Consider the following 17,430-nt stretch of genomic DNA (forward strand, 5'->3'; position numbering starts at 1 on the left):
AACTTGATGTAATACATCCCCAAACACTGTAGATAAATCATCATTAAAAAGTTTATAAAATTCAACTGAAAATCCATCATCACCAGGCAATTTCCAGCATAGCTATTTTAATTTCCGAATCAGTAAATGGTTCTTCTAACTCCTGTATATCTGCATCCTCTAATATCAGTAAATTAAACTGTGATTTTAAAAAAATCAATCGATCCAGTTTCTTGTTTTCCTTCAGATGTATATAACTTTTAATAAAATGAGTAAAATTCATTTTACCTCTCACGAGGTTTATAAGTAATAAGAGAATTCCGTCTAACAGCATTAATAGTCCTCGAAATCTGTTCTTTCTTTAATTGCCACACCAGTACCTTATGTGCTTTCTCTCCCCATTCATAATACCTTTGCTTAGTCCTATTAATCACACATTCAAATTGATAAGATTGCAAAGTATTATATTCCAATTTCAACCTAGATAATTCTATTTTCTGATGTTCTGTAGCATCTTTCTGAAATTCCTTTTCTAACTCATCAATCTGTTTCTCGAATTCAAAACTCTGATTTAATTGATTCTTCTTTATTTTAGAAGTATAACTTATTTAGAAGTATAATTATTTGTCCTCTCAAATAGGCTTTCATAGCATCCCATAATACAGGGGTGTCAAACTCAAATTCACAGAGGGCCAAAATTAAAAACTTGGACTAAGTCGTGGGCCAAACTAAATATTTATTGAAAATTTTCAACAACATCTGCATGTTTTCTCTTCTTTCAACATATGTAATGTTAAACTTTTTCTTATTAAAATAAATGTTTAATAATAGTTTTGGTTAAACTCTTTCCAGAAGAAGCATTAACAAATGAGAAATAAAATATTCAATAAATAATATCTCTATAGCCTTTAAGCTCCTTTTAAATGTATTTTTTTTCACAAGCCAACAAGTCAAAAAAATAACAACTTGCTTCAATGACAAACAGGTTTGTCTTTTAAAATGATGAACATATAGCCTGCCTTCCACCTGTCTTGAAAGGTCCTGTTTTCTGTCTTTCATTTGGCCGTTTTTTGTAAGGGGTTTATTACATGTGAGTTGGGTGACAGGTCGCAGATGCTAATGAAAGTAAAGAGAGGAGGTGGGGGCGATTAGCGGGCTGACGGGCCGGCGCCAATGCATTTGCAAAGCATTCTGGGATTTGTAGTATTAGCTGTGCATGCGCTATACTGGCGCGGCGGCCAGCGAGCCAGCTCTAATACATATTTGATATGATCTTGCGGGCTAAATATAATTATATCACGGGCCAAATTTGACATGTGTGCCATAATACAAACTTATTTTGAACAGAATTAGAATATTCTTAAAAAAAAATTAATTTGTTTTTTCAAAAAAATCAATAAATTCCATATTTTTTAACAAAATTGTATTAAACCTCCAACGATAGGCCACTTGGATTTTCTCAGAAGTTGCATATGTGAAATATAACAAAGAATGATCTGAAATCACCCTACTTTTATATTCCGCTTGCTGTATTTTCCCTTGTCAATGTGCCTATACGAAAGTCAATCCTTGAAAATGATTCATGTCTAGATGAATAAAAAGAGAAATCTTTCTCTGTCGGATTAAGACCTCTCCAAATATCCACTAAATTAAGATCTTTTATCAACGCTTGAACCTGAACTGCCATCTTGGATTTCTTAACTTTCTTCATAATAAAGGTTCCAAAACACAATTAAAATCACCACCAACTAAAATATTATCATTAGCCTGACCCAAACAGAAAAATGCATCTGAAATAAATATTTCATCATCTGCATTTGGGGTATAAATATTAAGTAAAGGGTAGACGGCGGCGGCCACGATACGGGCAGGAGCAAGGGGAAGACGGCGGCCCCGGCCTCGGTCGAGTGAGGCAGGCGGAGGCCCCGGTCCGGACAGGGAGTGGGAGGCGGCGGCCCCAGTCCAGGCACAGGGAGAGCAGCAGCGGCCCCGGCCCCGGTCCGGGCGAAGGGTAGACGGCGGCGGCCCCGATCCGGGCAGGAGCAAGGGGGAGACGGCGGCCCCAGTCCGGGCACAGGGAGAGCAGCAGCGGCCCCGGCCCCGGTCCGGGCGAAAGGTAGACGGCGGCGGCCCCGATACGGGCAGGAGCAAGGGGGAGGCGGCGGCCCCAGTCCGGGCACAGGGAGAGCAGCGGCGGCCCCGGCCCCGGTCCGGGCGAAGGGTAGACGGCGGCGGCCCCGATACGGGCAGGAGCAAGGGGGAGGCGGCGGCCCCAGTCCGGGCACAGGGAGAGCAGCGGCGGCCCCGGCCCCGGTCCGGGCGAAGGGTAGACGGCGGCGGCCCCGATACGGGCAGGAGCAAGGGGGAGGCGGCGGCCCCAGTCCGGGCACAGGGAGAGCAGCGGCGGCCCCGGCCCCGGTCCGGGCGAAGGGTAGACGGCGGCGGCCCCGATACGGGCAGGAGCAAGGGGGAGACGGCGGCCCCGGCCTCGGTCGAGTGAGGCAGACGGAGGCCCCGGTCCGGGCAGGGAGTGGGAGGCGGTGGCCCCAGTCCAGGCACAGGGTGAACTGCGGCGGCCTCGGCCCCGGTCCGGGCAGTATGGACCGACCTAGGAGGGGAGGCAGGCCCCTCCAGCCCGGGTAAGAAACCTGCATAGGAGAAGGTCACTCCGATATTAAACCTACGACCCAAGGACCTCGCTGCCACGTCCCAGCTTGCTTGGCCACGGCACACGAACCATGGGTGTAAAGGGTGGGGCCAGTACTGCGCGCACTGCACTCCACCTAAAAGCTCCTTTGCGCAGGCCCGAGGACAGGTCCACGTCCTCCCGGTCCACGTCCTCCCGGTCCACTCCTCCCCCTCCACGTCCTCCCCCTCCACGTCCTCCCCCTCCACGTCCTCCCCCTCCACGTCCTCCCCCTCCACGTCCTCCCCCTCCACGTCCTCCCCCTCCACGTCCTCCCCCTCCACGTCCTCCCCCTCCACGTCCTCCCCCTCCACGTCCTCCCCCTCCACGTCCTCCCCCTCCACGTCCTCCCCCTCCACGTCCTCCCCCTCCACGTCCTCCCCCTCCACGTCCTCCCCCTCCACGTCCTCCCCCTCCACGTCCTCCCCCTCCACGTCCTCCCCCTCCACGTCCTCCCCCTCCACGTCCTCCCCCTCCACGTCCTCCCCCTCCACGTCCTCCCCCTCCACGTCCTCCCCCTCCACGTCCTCCCCCTCCACGTCCTCCCCTCCACGTCCTCCCCCTCCACGTCCTCCCCCTCCACGTCCTCCCCCTCCACGTCCTCCCCCTCCACGTCCTCCCCCTCCACGTCCTCCCCCTCCACGTCCTCCCCCTCCACGTCCTCCCCCTCCACGTCCTCCCCCTCCACGTCCTCCCCCTCCACGTCCTCCCCCTCCACGTCCTCCCCCTCCACGTCCTCCCCCTCCACGTCCTCCCCCTCCACGTCCTCCCCCTCCACGTCCTCCCCCTCCACGTCCTCCCCCTCCACGTCCTCCCCCTCCACGTCCTCCCCCTCCACGTCCTCCCCCTCAAAAGATGCTCACAAACTCAAGCTAGCATGCTGGAACATCAGAACCATGCTAGACAAGACTGACAGCCATCGACCTGAACGTCGGTCTGCCCTCATTGCACATGAACTCCTCAGACTTGACATCGACATAGACGCTCTCAGTGAAGTCCGCCTGGCAGATGTAGGCAGCTTCCAAGAACGCGGCGCGGGCTACACACTCTACTGGTCTGGCAAGCCTTCGGATGAACGACGCCTATCTGGTGTAGGCTTCATGGTCAAGAGCTTCATTGCCTCCAAACTCGAAAACCTTCCGACAGGCCTCTCGGACCGAATCATGTCCATGCGACTCCCACTTCAAAACAAGCGTCACATCACCCTCATCAGTGTCTATGCTCCAACCCTCCAGGCGGAACCAGCAGAAAAGAACAAGTTCTACACCGACCTGCGCAACCTCATCCAACGTACCCCTACAGCCGACAAGGTTGTCATCCTGGGCGACTTCAACGCTCGTGTCGGCAAAGACTCAGAAACCTGGCCAGGAATCCTGGGCAAGCATGGCGTCGGCAAGTGCAACGACAATGGGCGCCTCCTGTTGGAGCTCTGCGCAGAACAGCGGCTTGTCATTACAAACACCCTTTTTCAGCAGAGGGACAGCCTTAAGACCACGTGGATGCATCCCCGATCCAAACACTGGCACCTCCTGGACTACATCCTGGTGCGAGAAAGTGACAAACAAGATGTGCTCCACACCAGGGTCATGCCTAGCGCGGAATGCCACACTGACCACCGGCTGGTTCGCTGCAAGCTCAACCTTCACTTCAAGCCAAAGCCCAGGAACAATAAAGCCCCCAGAAAGAGGTTCAATGTTGGAAAACTGCAGTCAGAAGAAGCGAGAGGAAACTTCCAGGCAAACCTCAAAGCAAAGCTCGACGTTGCAACCCGCCTCACGGACCCGTCCCCTGAAACCCTCTGGGATCAGTTGAAGACTACCATACTGCAATCCACTGAAGAGGTACTGGGCTTCTCCTCCAGGAAAAACAAGGACTGGTTTGAGGAAAACAGCCAGGAAATCCAGGAGCTGCTGGCAAAGAAGCGAGCTGCCCACCAGGCTCACCTTACAAAGCCGTCCTGTCCAGAGAAGAAACAAGCCTTCCGTCGCGCATGCAGCCATCTTCAGCGCAAACTCCGGGAGATCCAAAATGAGTGGTGGACTAGCCTCGCCAAACGAACACAACTCAGCGCGGACATTGGCGACTTCAGGGGTTTCTACGAGGCTCTAAAGGCTGTGTACGGCCCCTCACCCCAAGTCCAAAGCCCGCTGCGCAGCTCAGACGGCAAAGTCCTCCTCAGCGACAAGATCTCCATCCTCAACCGATGGTCAGAATACTTCCAATCTCTTTTCAGTACCAACCGCTCAGTCCAAGATTCCGCCCTGCTCCAGCTCCCTCAACAGCCCCTAAGGCTAGAGCTGGATGAGGTTCCCACCCTGGATGAGACATATAAGGCAATCGAACAACTGAAAAGTGGCAAAGCAGCAGGTATGGATGGAATCCCCCCAGAAGTCTGGAAGGCTGGCGGCAAAACTCTGCATGCCAAACTGCATGAGTTTTTCAAGCTTTGTTGGGACCAAGGTAAACTGCCTCAGGATCTTCGTGATGCCACCATCATCACCCTGTACAAAAACAAAGGCGAGAAATCAGACTGCTCAAACTACAGGGGAATCACGTTGCTCTCCATTGCAGGCAAAATCTTCGCTAGGATTCTACTAAATAGAATAATACCTAGTGTCGCTGAGAATATTCTCCCAGAATCACAGTGCGGCTTTCGCGCAAACAGAGGAACCACTGACATGGTCTTTGCCCTCAGACAGCTCCAAGAAAAGTGCAGAGAACAAAACAAAGGACTCTACATCACCTTTGTTGACCTCACCAAAGCCTTCGACACCGTGAGCAGGAAAGGGCTTTGGCAAATACTAGAGCGCATCGGATGTCCCCCAAAGTTCCTCAACATGATTATCCAACTGCACGAAAACCAACAAGGTCGGGTCAGATACAGCAATGAGCTCTCTGAACCCTTCTCCATTAACAATGGCGTGAAGCAAGGCTGTGTTCTCGCACCAACCCTCTTTTCAATCTTCTTCAGCATGATGCTGAACCAAGCCATGAAAGACCCCAACAATGAAGACGCTGTTTACATCCGGTACCGCACGGATGGCAGTCTCTTCAATCTGAGGCGCCTGCAAGCTCACACCAAGACACAAGAGAAACTTGTCCGTGAACTACTCTTTGCAGATGATGCCGCTTTAGTTGCCCATTCAGAGCCAGCTCTTCAGCGCTTGACGTCCTGCTTTGCGGAAACTGCCAAAATGTTTGGCCTGGAAGTCAGCCTGAAGAAAACTGAGGTCCTCCATCAGCCAGCTCCCCACCATGACTACCAGCCCCCCCACATCTCCATCGGGCACACAAAACTCAAAACGGTCAACCAGTTTACCTATCTCGGCTGCACCATTTCATCAGATGCAAGGATCGACAATGAGATAGACAACAGACTCGCCAAGGCAAATAGCGCCTTTGGAAGACTACACAAAAGAGTCTGGAAAAACAACCAACTGAAAAACCTCACAAAGATAAGCGTATACAGAGCCGTTGTCATACCCACACTCCTGTTCGGCTCCGAATCATGGGTCCTCTACCGGCACCACCTACGGCTCCTAGAACGCTTCCACCAGCGTTGTCTCCGCTCCATCCTCAACATCCATTGGAGCGCTCACACCCCTAACGTCGAGGTACTCGAGATGGCAGAGGTCGACGGCATCGAGTCCACGCTGCTGAAGATCCAGCTGCGCTGGATGGGTCACGTCTCCAGAATGGAGGACCATCGCCTTCCCAAGATCGTATTATATGGCGAGCTCTCCACTGGCCACCGTGACAGAGGTGCACCAAAGAAAAGGTACAAGGACTGCCTAAAGAAATCTCTTGGTGCCTGCCACATTGACCACCGCCAGTGGGCTGATAACGCCTCAAACCGTGCATCTTGGCGCCTCACAGTTTGGCGGGCAGCAGCCTCCTTTGAAGAAGACCGCAGAGCCCACCTCACTGACAAAAGGCAAAGGAGGAAAAACCCAACACCCAACCCCAACCAACCAATTTTCCCTTGCAACCGCTGCAATCGTGTCTGCCTGTCCCGCATCGGACTGGTCAGCCACAAACGAGCCTGCAGCTGACGTGGACTTTTTACCCCCTCCATAAATCTTCGTCCGCGAAGCCAAGCCAAAGAAAGATTAAGTAAAGTCCAAAATTCACTAAAAATCTTACAATTCAATTTAAGAATACATCCTGCCTTTTCCTCCATTGATTGTAATTCAAAAGATAAATTTTTATGTATCAAAATTGCTACACCTTTAGCCCTAGAATTAAATGAGGAAAAATATACATGCCCAACCCAGTCCCTCTTTAATTTCATACTTTCCTTCACATTCAAATGTGTTTCTTGCAAAAAAGCAGTATCAATTTTCATTTTCTTAATATATTCCAAGACTCGCTTATGCTTAATCGGACTGTTTAATCCTCGAACATTAAAAGTAGCAAACCTCAACTTTGACATATCTACTATTGTTACTAAATATCAATAATATCTTTATATGAAAACTCAAATCAACGTATATAGGCCCTCCAATAGGAAAAAAAAATCACAAATTAAAAATTAACTAAAATGAAACGAAAAAAAACGAAACCCCCCCCCCAAAAAAAACTACCAAAAGGTAGTAATCCCCTAAGCAAAAATTGAGTGTGGGTCACCCTCCAGTGGCTGATGACTAGTAAAGAACTTGGAGCAAATCTCTCCCTCCCCAGCCAATCAATAACATCAAAATATCATAGTAACAAAAAAGAGTAAGAAAAAAAATTCTTCTTTTCATCCAAGAGATTCCCATCTCAAAGATCCCATTTCAGAAGAAGTTGGACTCTTTCCATTCCCATTTTTCCCATTTCCAGATTTTTCTTTAGGAGATAATGGTGGACTACGTCTTTGTCCTCTTATGTCTGGCAATGAATCAGCAAAAATCATTGCTTCACGATCATTTTCAAGAAACCGAAATTGATAGTCTCCATAAAACACCTTCAACACTGCAGGGTAGTGAAAAGTCGACTTATAACCTTTACGCCACAAAACTTCTTTAACTGGATTAAATCAACGTTGACGTTGAATGACCTCTTGACTCAAATCAGGGTAAAAGAAAACTCTGCTATTCTGAATCAATAACGGAGTTTGTCGTTGTCTCGCATTCTACACTGCTAGTCGAAGTATTGCTTCTCTGTCCAAATAATTCAAACATCGAATTATCACTGGTCTTGGTGGTTGACCAGCTGAGGGTGTTCTTCTTAGAGCTCAATGGGCTCTTTCCAGTACCAATCCCCCAGAAAAAAAAAATCTTGCCCTAATACTTGCGGGATCCAGTCTTTAAAGAAAAGAGGATCGTGTCCTTCTATGCCTTCTGGCAAACCAACAATTTTCACATTATTCCTTCTGCTTTGATTCTCCAAGTAGTCTATTTTCCTCTCTAGCTCCTTCTCGTGTTCTCCCACTTCTATGACTGAATTTTCAACCTTCAGCACTTTTTCTGTGTTAGAAGCCACGTTGTTTACAGTCCAAAAAAGCAGTCTGAAATTTTTTTAATTCTTCATAAGATGCACCCATATGTGTCTTACCCATATTTAATTCTGAACTTATACCAGCATTCATTTGAGCCATTTCATTCATTTAGTTGCATACAATGTAGGCCACAAAAGCTCAGCCCTGCTCTCTCTGATGTAGTGACAGAACAAGGTAACTGCAGCTCCTGCTGCAACTCAACAGAAGGCATTTTAAAAGTTTTACTGTGGGTCTGGACTCCCAGTGACGGCACTCTGACTTCCTCAGGGAGTCGCCACTGGTTTCCCCCCACATCTTGTTGTTTTTTCATGAAATCACGAAGAAAAGCAATTTCTTCAGATTGAAGTGCTTCCTGATGCATTTCCAACAATGGAGTCATCTTCCTGTGTGCTCCCTCTGTTGAAATCGAAAGGCTTTCCAAATCGGGGTCCACTTCTTGGGAACACGCACCTTCTTCCAGAGAACGTGTAATTCCAGCGCCATCCTTCACTTGGTGAGTAATAGACATTTTTTTTTCAACTCCCACAGGCAGTCTTTGAGGTTCTTCTGCACTTGAGGTTTAATCTTTTTACCATTAGTGGCCATAATCATTCCTTGATACTTAAAACTAAAATTTAAAATGCTTATAAACTTGAAAACAAAGAGTTAAAAAACAGGTACTTAAAAGTCTGGCCAGAGAGGTCGAGATTACACGTCTAGACTCTACACCATCTTGCCACGCCCCCAGTAAACACTTGAAAGAAATAATTTTGCAAGGAATTGAGGAAATTGGCTATGAGAAAGAAACTAATAATGAGTGATCGATCAGATGGTAGGGTCACAAGCACTGGTGTTCCCCATGAGTCAATGCTGGAGATTCACCAGCAGAATTGTTGCCCTTCCTTTCCCCTGGGGCTCTTCACCATGATTGAATAATATTGAAATGTTTCTATTTAGTAGATCCAACATTCCCATGCTACACTAAACTTCAAGCTGAAATTGCCCTTTATTTCAATCTTAAATATTTTTATCAACATCCTGAAACAATATCCCTAGTCCTAGGACCTCCAGCCCATTGAAACATCTTTCTTGATTCCTTACTGCCAAGGCCTGCCAAAACCATATTTCTTTTTGTTTCGTTTTTCTAAATGTTAATGAATATTGGCTTACTTGATCCAATGTCTCATACAATAGTCCCTCCATTGAAGGAATTAGTCGAGTGAGCCTTTTTTGCATTCCCTGGGTAGCAAGTATTTATTTTGTTAATAGCAGGCCAGAACTGTACTCCATTTATGCTCTCATCAAGGACTTGGATAATTTTATTTAGGGAAAATCCAGTCCATTACCCCCAAATGCAGAAAATAACATTATAATTCATTTCTGGTGTGACAGAACTGAAAATCAGAAAATTAAATTACTTAAGTTTGTTACATACCTTACTGTATAACAGTGATCAAAGGTTTCTTCATCTAAGCTGCTACTAATGCTGTTTGATTCACTCAGCTGTTCTTCAACTCCTGACAAGGTTTCCCAGCTTTCATCACTGGAGTGCATTTTTTCTAAGGCAAAATCAGAGGTCCATATTGTTGACCACTCCTCACCACTGCTGAAAGAGCATTTTTTCAAAAGAATGGAGTGTTCGTGGGAAGGCAACAAAGAGAAAGAGAGGTATTCAGTGCCTACAAATAAGCACCATCTATAATATTGCTGTTGTTTTAAAATGTGCTTAACAATGAAAAAAGCAAATTTCTTTCACTAAGCTGCAAGGAGATCAATTAATTCAAAATATTCCATTTTTTCCAAATGGCAAAAGCACAAAATTATAAACCCATATAAAAGGGAATATTCAAAGTTTAGCCAGCACTTACTGGAAGTCACAGAAACTGTAAACCAGCACATTTTGCCAACAAAGTATCTTCTTACCTTTCTTCTCCTAGATTACACTCATTTTCAAAGTCATCCCAGAAACTGCTTTCTGTTGCAGTATCACCAGGATTTTCTTGTTGGTTGGTGTTCTTTTCTTTATGCTTTGCAGTGGATTTGACAATGGATCCAGATTCCATTTTTGAATCTTTATGGATTTTATCCATGCAATTCCACAAGGCAAAATATGATCCACAACATTCAATGGTATCTTTAATTTCCTTTGTGCAATGGCCATAAAGGTCATCAGAGGAATGTGGATCTGTTTCAGAATATGCATCAGTTTTCTCCTTCCTAATTTTTGGTCTGACTACCATTTCCGATGAGCTTGGTTGCTCTGTCATACAACAGAATAGGTTTCCTTCAGCTTGGACATCAAGTAAGCTCTTATCATAGTCCCTTTCTCTTTTTTCTTTAACCTCTTCCATCTTAACATAACCATTAATTTTTTCCACATTTGCTAATGCTGGTAAAGGTTTTTGATGCTCTTTCAGTTCACTTTGATGTCCTTTCACAGCAAAGTCCATGTCGGACAAATTATCCATTGCCACAGAACATGGCGACTCAATTGGTTGGCTGCTACCATCATGGATGACAGCAGAGAGGTAGGATTGTAGCCCATTAAGATAGTCAACACCTTTTTCTAACTCTGAAAGCATTGTTTCTAACCTTTTCTGAAGTTTTCCTTCTTTCTGCAAGGATGAATGAGTAGATGAAGATTCATCCTCTCCTTCACTACTTTCTGGTTCATATGAATCCATATTTTCTAGACCAATGCCAGCCTGACTTCTGGAGGTGGTCTCAAAATAATCACTAGGAATTGACCACTTGGAGGTTTCTGTATTTTGGCCATCTAAGTAACTGCCCAATGGTTCTGCAGTACTGGTTAAAGCAAATTCACTGGATTCGCATTGAACAAGTCTTCTATTCAGAGGTGATGGCAAAAATCTATTCTCCTTTTGAGCCTCAAAATCCACTTCTCTCTTGAGATCCATAGTATGATCGCATCCAGTGTGATGTGAAAGTAACTCATTTGTAGACAGGATTCCACTAGCAGCTAAGAGAAAAAAAAAATCTTAAATAAGTACTTTGAAATACACTACTAAAAATACAATCTATATTCAGAGGCAACTTGATTTGTTTTAAATGAAATGAGACTCAAGTAATCACAGAACAATCTTTTATCAGTAAGAATGCAAATACACTACAAAAATTAAATAACCTTCATCCTTAATATCTGGCACTAAACACAATTTTATGATTTTGGGATAGTTATTTAACTTAAATTTAAATGGATAGATGCAACATTATAAATATAATGGCTTGAAGGGTCTTATTATTTTTGGGGCAACAAAATGCAGCAAATAACGTTTGAGGAAGGTAAGTGCAATGGTCACAGGTAGCAAAGTAATTATAAAACTGAAGATCCAATAGATGCTTCACCAATATACTGGCTTCCATTACACACTGTTTTCCTCAAGTTTAGAAAATTCCTATCTTGCAAGTTGCCATTCATAGCCATGTCCATTTCTGTACCAATAATCCCATCTGATGAAAAGGGGTGGGGGGGGGGGGTAAAAAATAACAGCTTGAGGCATAAAGGATTTAGAATTTATAATTTGCAAATATCTAACCTGTTGCCTGGGATCAACCTGAAATTATTTTTGGTGATTTTAAATTAGTGCAGAGTAGTCACTGACCAGTGGTACAAAATAGTTCGCCTTTCAGTCAAAATTCTGGTTGTAAAAAATCTCAATTGCCTCAGGAGTGCAATAGATTCAAAATTCAATTTATTGTAATAGTAATAAAATAGTGTCATATTCCATAAAATTTCTTTTTGCCTGCTGCAAGGAAGATGGATTTGCCACTGGCAGGAATTGCCTAAATGCCTCTTACAGTCAGACATACAGTGAGACAGAGAGAAGCAAAAAAGTCACCGAATGTCCAGATTCACCTCCGGTGCTTCCACAGCCACAGAGTCCAGTCCAAATCATTGGTAACCTGAACTCCAGATCCAAACCTCCAACAGTGACCCTCCAGCGCCATCAGCACCTCATCGCATCCAGGTTCCGATATCTGGTACCCCTCCAGCCAGTTCCAGCCAGTCTCCAGCAGTCAGCGCGAGTCTCCTGACGTTGGTCTCCAGCAGGCCACAGCTTCCTCGGGTTCCTTATCTTGAGTCACCAGCAGCCCGCAACATGCACTGATCCTTCAGTCGCAGAACCCCCTCACTGGTTTGCTGCTGTGGTCACTGTCTCTGCGGGTTGTCTCCTCTGCTTCCTCTCAGATGCTGCGTGATCTTCCCACCCTCTAGTGCTCTGCCCCAGTTCTCTTCTTCTCCAGAGTCTGCAGCCCCACATGGCTGCGGCTGATTAATAGGCACCGCCATCTTGAGCACAGACCTGAGCATGTGAAATTTCAACTAAAACCACCGTCAGCTCCCTCAACAGGCCATTCAATGCCTGGGCGGAGCCAATGGCAGTCGCCTGGTCCACTGGACCCCACAGGAGTACTGCATCTCCGCCCCCTCGCTTCCCGTGGGTCTGCACCAGCAGAAGCGCTGCTGCTGCAGTGGCTCCAGCAGTGCCACCATCCCCCAATAAGAGTTATTAACATCTAATCCTACATAACATACTGTGCTATTCTTTGTGCTGGCTACTGCCAGCTTTTGTTTGTGCAGACTGATATTTTTGTCATTGATGGTGAAATTCAGCCAAATGAAATGCTCTTTTTAATTTGAGGCAGCGTAAAGATGGCTCACTCTACATTGAACTATGCTATACCTGTGAGTACTTCATTTATATACTGGGTACTTTAGACCAAAAGAAGGCACATAGAAAACTAATACTAATAGTTCACATGGTTTGTGGGAAGGCTTTTTGAGAATGCAACACACAAAACAAATTTGGACAAACAAATGTTGAGAATTCCTGGAGTTCAAGAGATTGGCTTAGATGCCTCACAATATTAATAACATATAAAATATGTTGGAGCAATATTTCAGCTTTGATTGAGGCAAGAAAACAGTCCAAGAATAAACTGCTTTTCACATTGCAATTTTGCTATTAGTGAGATCTCAGAGAGCTCAACTGGTTCTTCAGCTGAATGCAATTTCGCAGTAAAACTTGGATAATCGCATCAGATCATTACTCCTATTCACTATCATTTTAAATGTTACACAGAAATAAAAATAAATATTAAAAGTGGCATGATGACCTTTCCAGTGCACTGGCAGTGTTTCGAGAAGTGAAGGACCCTGGTGTTGATGCATTGGGAATTTGGAACAATAGTAGAGTATCAGAGCTTTACTCCATATTGAAGCAGATCTTCTGTTGTTCTGACATCAATGACTAACTGCCTCTTGGGCAACTTTCTTTCCACTAAAATGGTCCTGAGCTTTATGTTCAACACGGAGGCCAGATCTCACCTGATTAGCAAGGTCCAGTGCAGTCGCAATATCCAATCATTTATTCTGTCGGAAAGGCCCTGCCCTTAGGGTCATGAATTACCAAGGAAAACTAATGTTAATCCTCCTAAACATCAAACTTAATTGGGCAAGATTGAATATTAATGGCACAGCTTTTTAAATTAGCGTTCTAGAGTTTTAGTTGCAGAACCATGCTATACAAATTTAGATGACAATAAGAGCATGAAGCCACCCTTTTTTTGACAACTTCTAGAGCTATCACATCAAGGCAACATGAAGGCAGCACAGCAACAACTCTACAGTCTGAGGAGATTTGGCATGTCACTAAATACTCAAACCTAGCCATCATATAACAATTACAGCACAGGAAAAGGCCAGTTTGGACCTTCTAGCCCATGCCGAACACCTTTTCCCACCTAGTCCCATTGACTTTACATACCTCTCTCTTCCATATACCTATAATATTACAATCAAACCCACATCTATCACTTTGGCCAGAAGCTCATTCCACACTCTCACCAACCTGAGTGAAGAAATTCCCCCTCGTGTTTCTACTCTACTTTTCCCCCTTCAATCTCAATCCTCTTGTTTGAATCTCCCCCACTCTCAATGGAAAAAGCCTTGCTCTATCTGTCCCCCTAATAATTTTAAATACCTCTATCAAATCACTCCTCAATCTTCTACACTCCAAGGAATAAAGTCCAAGCCTGTTTGACCTTTCCATGTAACTCAAACCCTGAAAGCCAGGCAACATTCTTGGAAAGCTTCTCTGCACTCTCTCCATTTTGTTGATATCCCTCCTTTAACCAAAACTGCACACAATATTCCAAATTTGGCCTTATCAATACTTAATACAACTTCAACATGACATCCCAACTCCTGTAATCAATACTCTTATTTATGAAGGCCAACAGAATAAAAGCTTTCTTCACCATCATCTCTACATGTGACTCCACTTTCAGGAAATTCAGCAGAATTCCTAAATCCCCTTGTTCTACTGCACTCCTCGATTGTCAACCATTTAACGTGAATGACCTTTGCTGAATAAACCTACCAAAATGTAACACCTCACATCTTTCAGTATTAAACTCCATCTGCCATCTTTCTGCCCACTCTTCTCACTGGCCTATATCCCACTGCAAGCTTTGAATACCTTCCTCACTGCCCAGACCACCACCAATCTTAGTATCATCTGCATACTTACTAATCCAATTTACCACCCTATCATCTAGATCATTAATATATATGACAAACAACAATGGACCCAGTACCGATCCCAGAGGCACTCCACTAGTCACTAGCCCCCAATTTGACAAACAATTTTCCCACCTCTACTCTCTAGCATCCCCCATCCAACCATTGTTGAAATCATTTCACTACAACATTAATACCTAATGATTAAACCTTCCTAACTAACCTCTTATGCAGAACCTTGTCAGAGGCCTTACTAAAGTCCACATAGACAACATCCTCAGGCTTCCCTTCTTCAACCTTCTTAGTAACCTATTCGAACAATTCTATGATTTGTTAAACATGATCTACCATACACAAAACTCTGTTGACAACTCCAAATCAGTCCCTGTCCATACAAATAATTGTATATTCCATCTCTAAGAACACTCTCCATTAATTTACCAACCACCAGCATCAGACTCACAGGCCTGTAACTTCCCAGTTTACTTTTAGAGCCTTTTTTAAACAGTGGAACAACATGAGCTACCCTCCAATTCTCCGGCACCTCCCCCATGGCTAATAACATTTTAAATATTTCTGTCAGAGCTCCTACTATTTCTACACTAACCTCCCTCAAGGTCCTAAGGAATATCTCGTCAGGACCCAGAGATTTATCTGCCTTTAGTCTCTTTATAATAGCCAGTATTACCTCCTCATTAATCTGTATATTTTCCATGACCTCAGTACTAGGTTTCCTTACTTTGCCTGACTCAATATTCCTTTCTTTAGTAAATACTGAAGAAAAAAAAATCAATTAAAATTTCCCCCATCTCTTCTGACTCCTCACGTAGCCTACCCCTCTGATCCTCAAGAGGCCCAATTTTATCCCTCACTATTCTTTTACTTTTAATGTACCTGTAGAAACACTTTGGATTTTTTTTAACCTTGCCTGCCAAAGAGGCCTCGTATCTCCTTTTAACCATTCTAATTTCTTACTTAATTTTTTTGGCGCTCTTTATATTCCTCAAGTACCTCATTTTTTCCCTGCTGACTATACTTATTGTACACATCCCTCTTCCTCTGAACCAAATTCCCAATAACCCTTGAAAACCAAGACTCCCTATATTTTCTAACCTTTCCTTTAATCCTCACAGGAACATATTGACTCTGTACTCTCAAAATTTCTCCTTTGAACATCCTCCATTTATCTGTTGCATCCTTACCAGAAAATATTATCCCAACCCATACCTTCTAAATCTTTTCGCATCTCCTTGAAATTAGCCTTGTTCCAATCAAGAATCAACTTGCATAGTGGCTGCTGCTACATTGGTGACCCCGGCGAGCCCAGACATTTTTCTGGTCTCCCAGCATGGATCCCGCAGTGATTGAAGCTGTTGCCATGAAACTGCCCCCCCACCCCCCCTTCTGGACCCATCGCCCACGTACATGGTTCAGGCAGGCGGAGGCACAGTTTCGCCTCAGGAACATTTCTTCGGATGCCACGATGTTTTACTACATAATGAGCGTGTTCGTCGAGGAGATTGCGGCCAGGGTGGACAACCTCATCCACAACCCACCAGCTGAGGGTAAATACCCTGCCCTCAAAAACCACCTCCTGGGCACATTTGGCCTCTCCCCACAACAGCACGCCTCCAGACTCCTGCACCTAGACAGGCTAGGAGACAGAACACCGTCGGCTCTGATGGATGAGATGCTGGCGCTGGCAGAGGACCACAAGCCCTGCTTCTTGTTCCACCATATATTCTTGGAGCAGATGCCCAGACATTCAGCTCCTGCTGGCGGACGAGGACATCACGCTCCCACAGCAAGTTGCGGCCCAAGCAGACACCCTCTGGTGAACCAAAAAGGAAAATGAGGCTGCCTTCAGCCAGGTCACCCGCCCAGGAACCAGTCAGTCACAGCTCTCCCCCCAAGCGCAAGCCGGAAGAGCACCATCCCACCTGGTGTTTCCACCATCAACTCTGTGGAGCCCAGGCTCTTAAGTGTACCTTTCAGGGAAATGACTCAGCCAGCCGCTGTTGATGCCTGCGGCGGCTGGCCATGCGAACAGCCTCCTCCACATGACCGATGTCCACTGACCGTCATTTCCTGGTGGACGCCGGAGCACAACTGAGCGTCTTAGCCCCAACCGGCCTCGAGACCCGCACCCGAGCATGAGGTCCCACCCTGCAGGAAGCCAATGGGTCCATCATTGGCGCAGATCCAGATTGGGAAAGACAAGTTCCGCTGGAGGTTCGTGTTGGCCTCAGTGGGTACTGTACTATTGGTGGCCGACTTTCTTAGGGCGCATGGCCTGCTGGTGGATGTGAAGGGCAAATGACTGGTCAACACTCGCACCCTCCACTCAGTCCACCTCGATGCCATGGAAACCCGCAAGCCGGAGATAGCCACCATCACCACTCCCAGGGACGAGTATTCCAGCATACTCGACAAGTTCCCCACCATCCTGCAGCCGCAGTTCACCGCCACCATGGCCCTACATGGGGTCTATCACTATATCTCCATGCAAGGCCCTCCTCTGCACACTGAGGCCAGGTGACTACCACCCAAAAAGCTACAGCTGGCAAAGGAAGAGTTCTCCCGCCTGCAGGAGTTGGGGATCGTCCGCCAGTCCAACAGTCCCTGGGCCTCCCCTCTCCACATAGTCCTCAAGTCTTCCGGGGGCTGGTGACCCTGCAGAGATTATCAGCGCTTGAACAACGCAACTACTTCAGACAGGTATCCAGTCCCACATATCCAGGACTTCACAGCAAACCTCCATGG

The 17,430-nt window shown here is 45.8% G+C and overlaps 1 protein-coding gene across 5 annotated transcripts in view; it reads right to left on the reverse strand.

Moving 5' to 3' along the window:
- Positions 1-17,430, reverse strand: part of pja2 (praja ring finger ubiquitin ligase 2) — a 71,857-nt gene that overhangs the window by 32,874 nt on the left and 21,553 nt on the right. For 4 of the 5 annotated variants that reach the window (XM_069892614.1, XM_069892583.1, XM_069892610.1 and 1 more), the window contains 2 exons: positions 10,047-11,103; positions 9,559-9,729 (listed from right to left, as the gene is read on the reverse strand). In XM_069892614.1, coding sequence (XP_069748715.1) covers positions 9,559-9,729; positions 10,047-11,041 — 1,166 coding nt within the window. In that variant the 5' untranslated portion in view covers positions 11,042-11,103. The remainder of the gene's footprint in view (positions 1-9,558; positions 9,730-10,046; positions 11,104-17,430) is intronic. The other variant, XM_069892601.1, reaches the window with a different exon arrangement.

This window comes from Narcine bancroftii, chromosome 1 (assembly GCF_036971445.1).
Source record: "Narcine bancroftii isolate sNarBan1 chromosome 1, sNarBan1.hap1, whole genome shotgun sequence".
NCBI classification, from domain to species: domain Eukaryota; kingdom Metazoa; phylum Chordata; class Chondrichthyes; order Torpediniformes; family Narcinidae; genus Narcine; species Narcine bancroftii.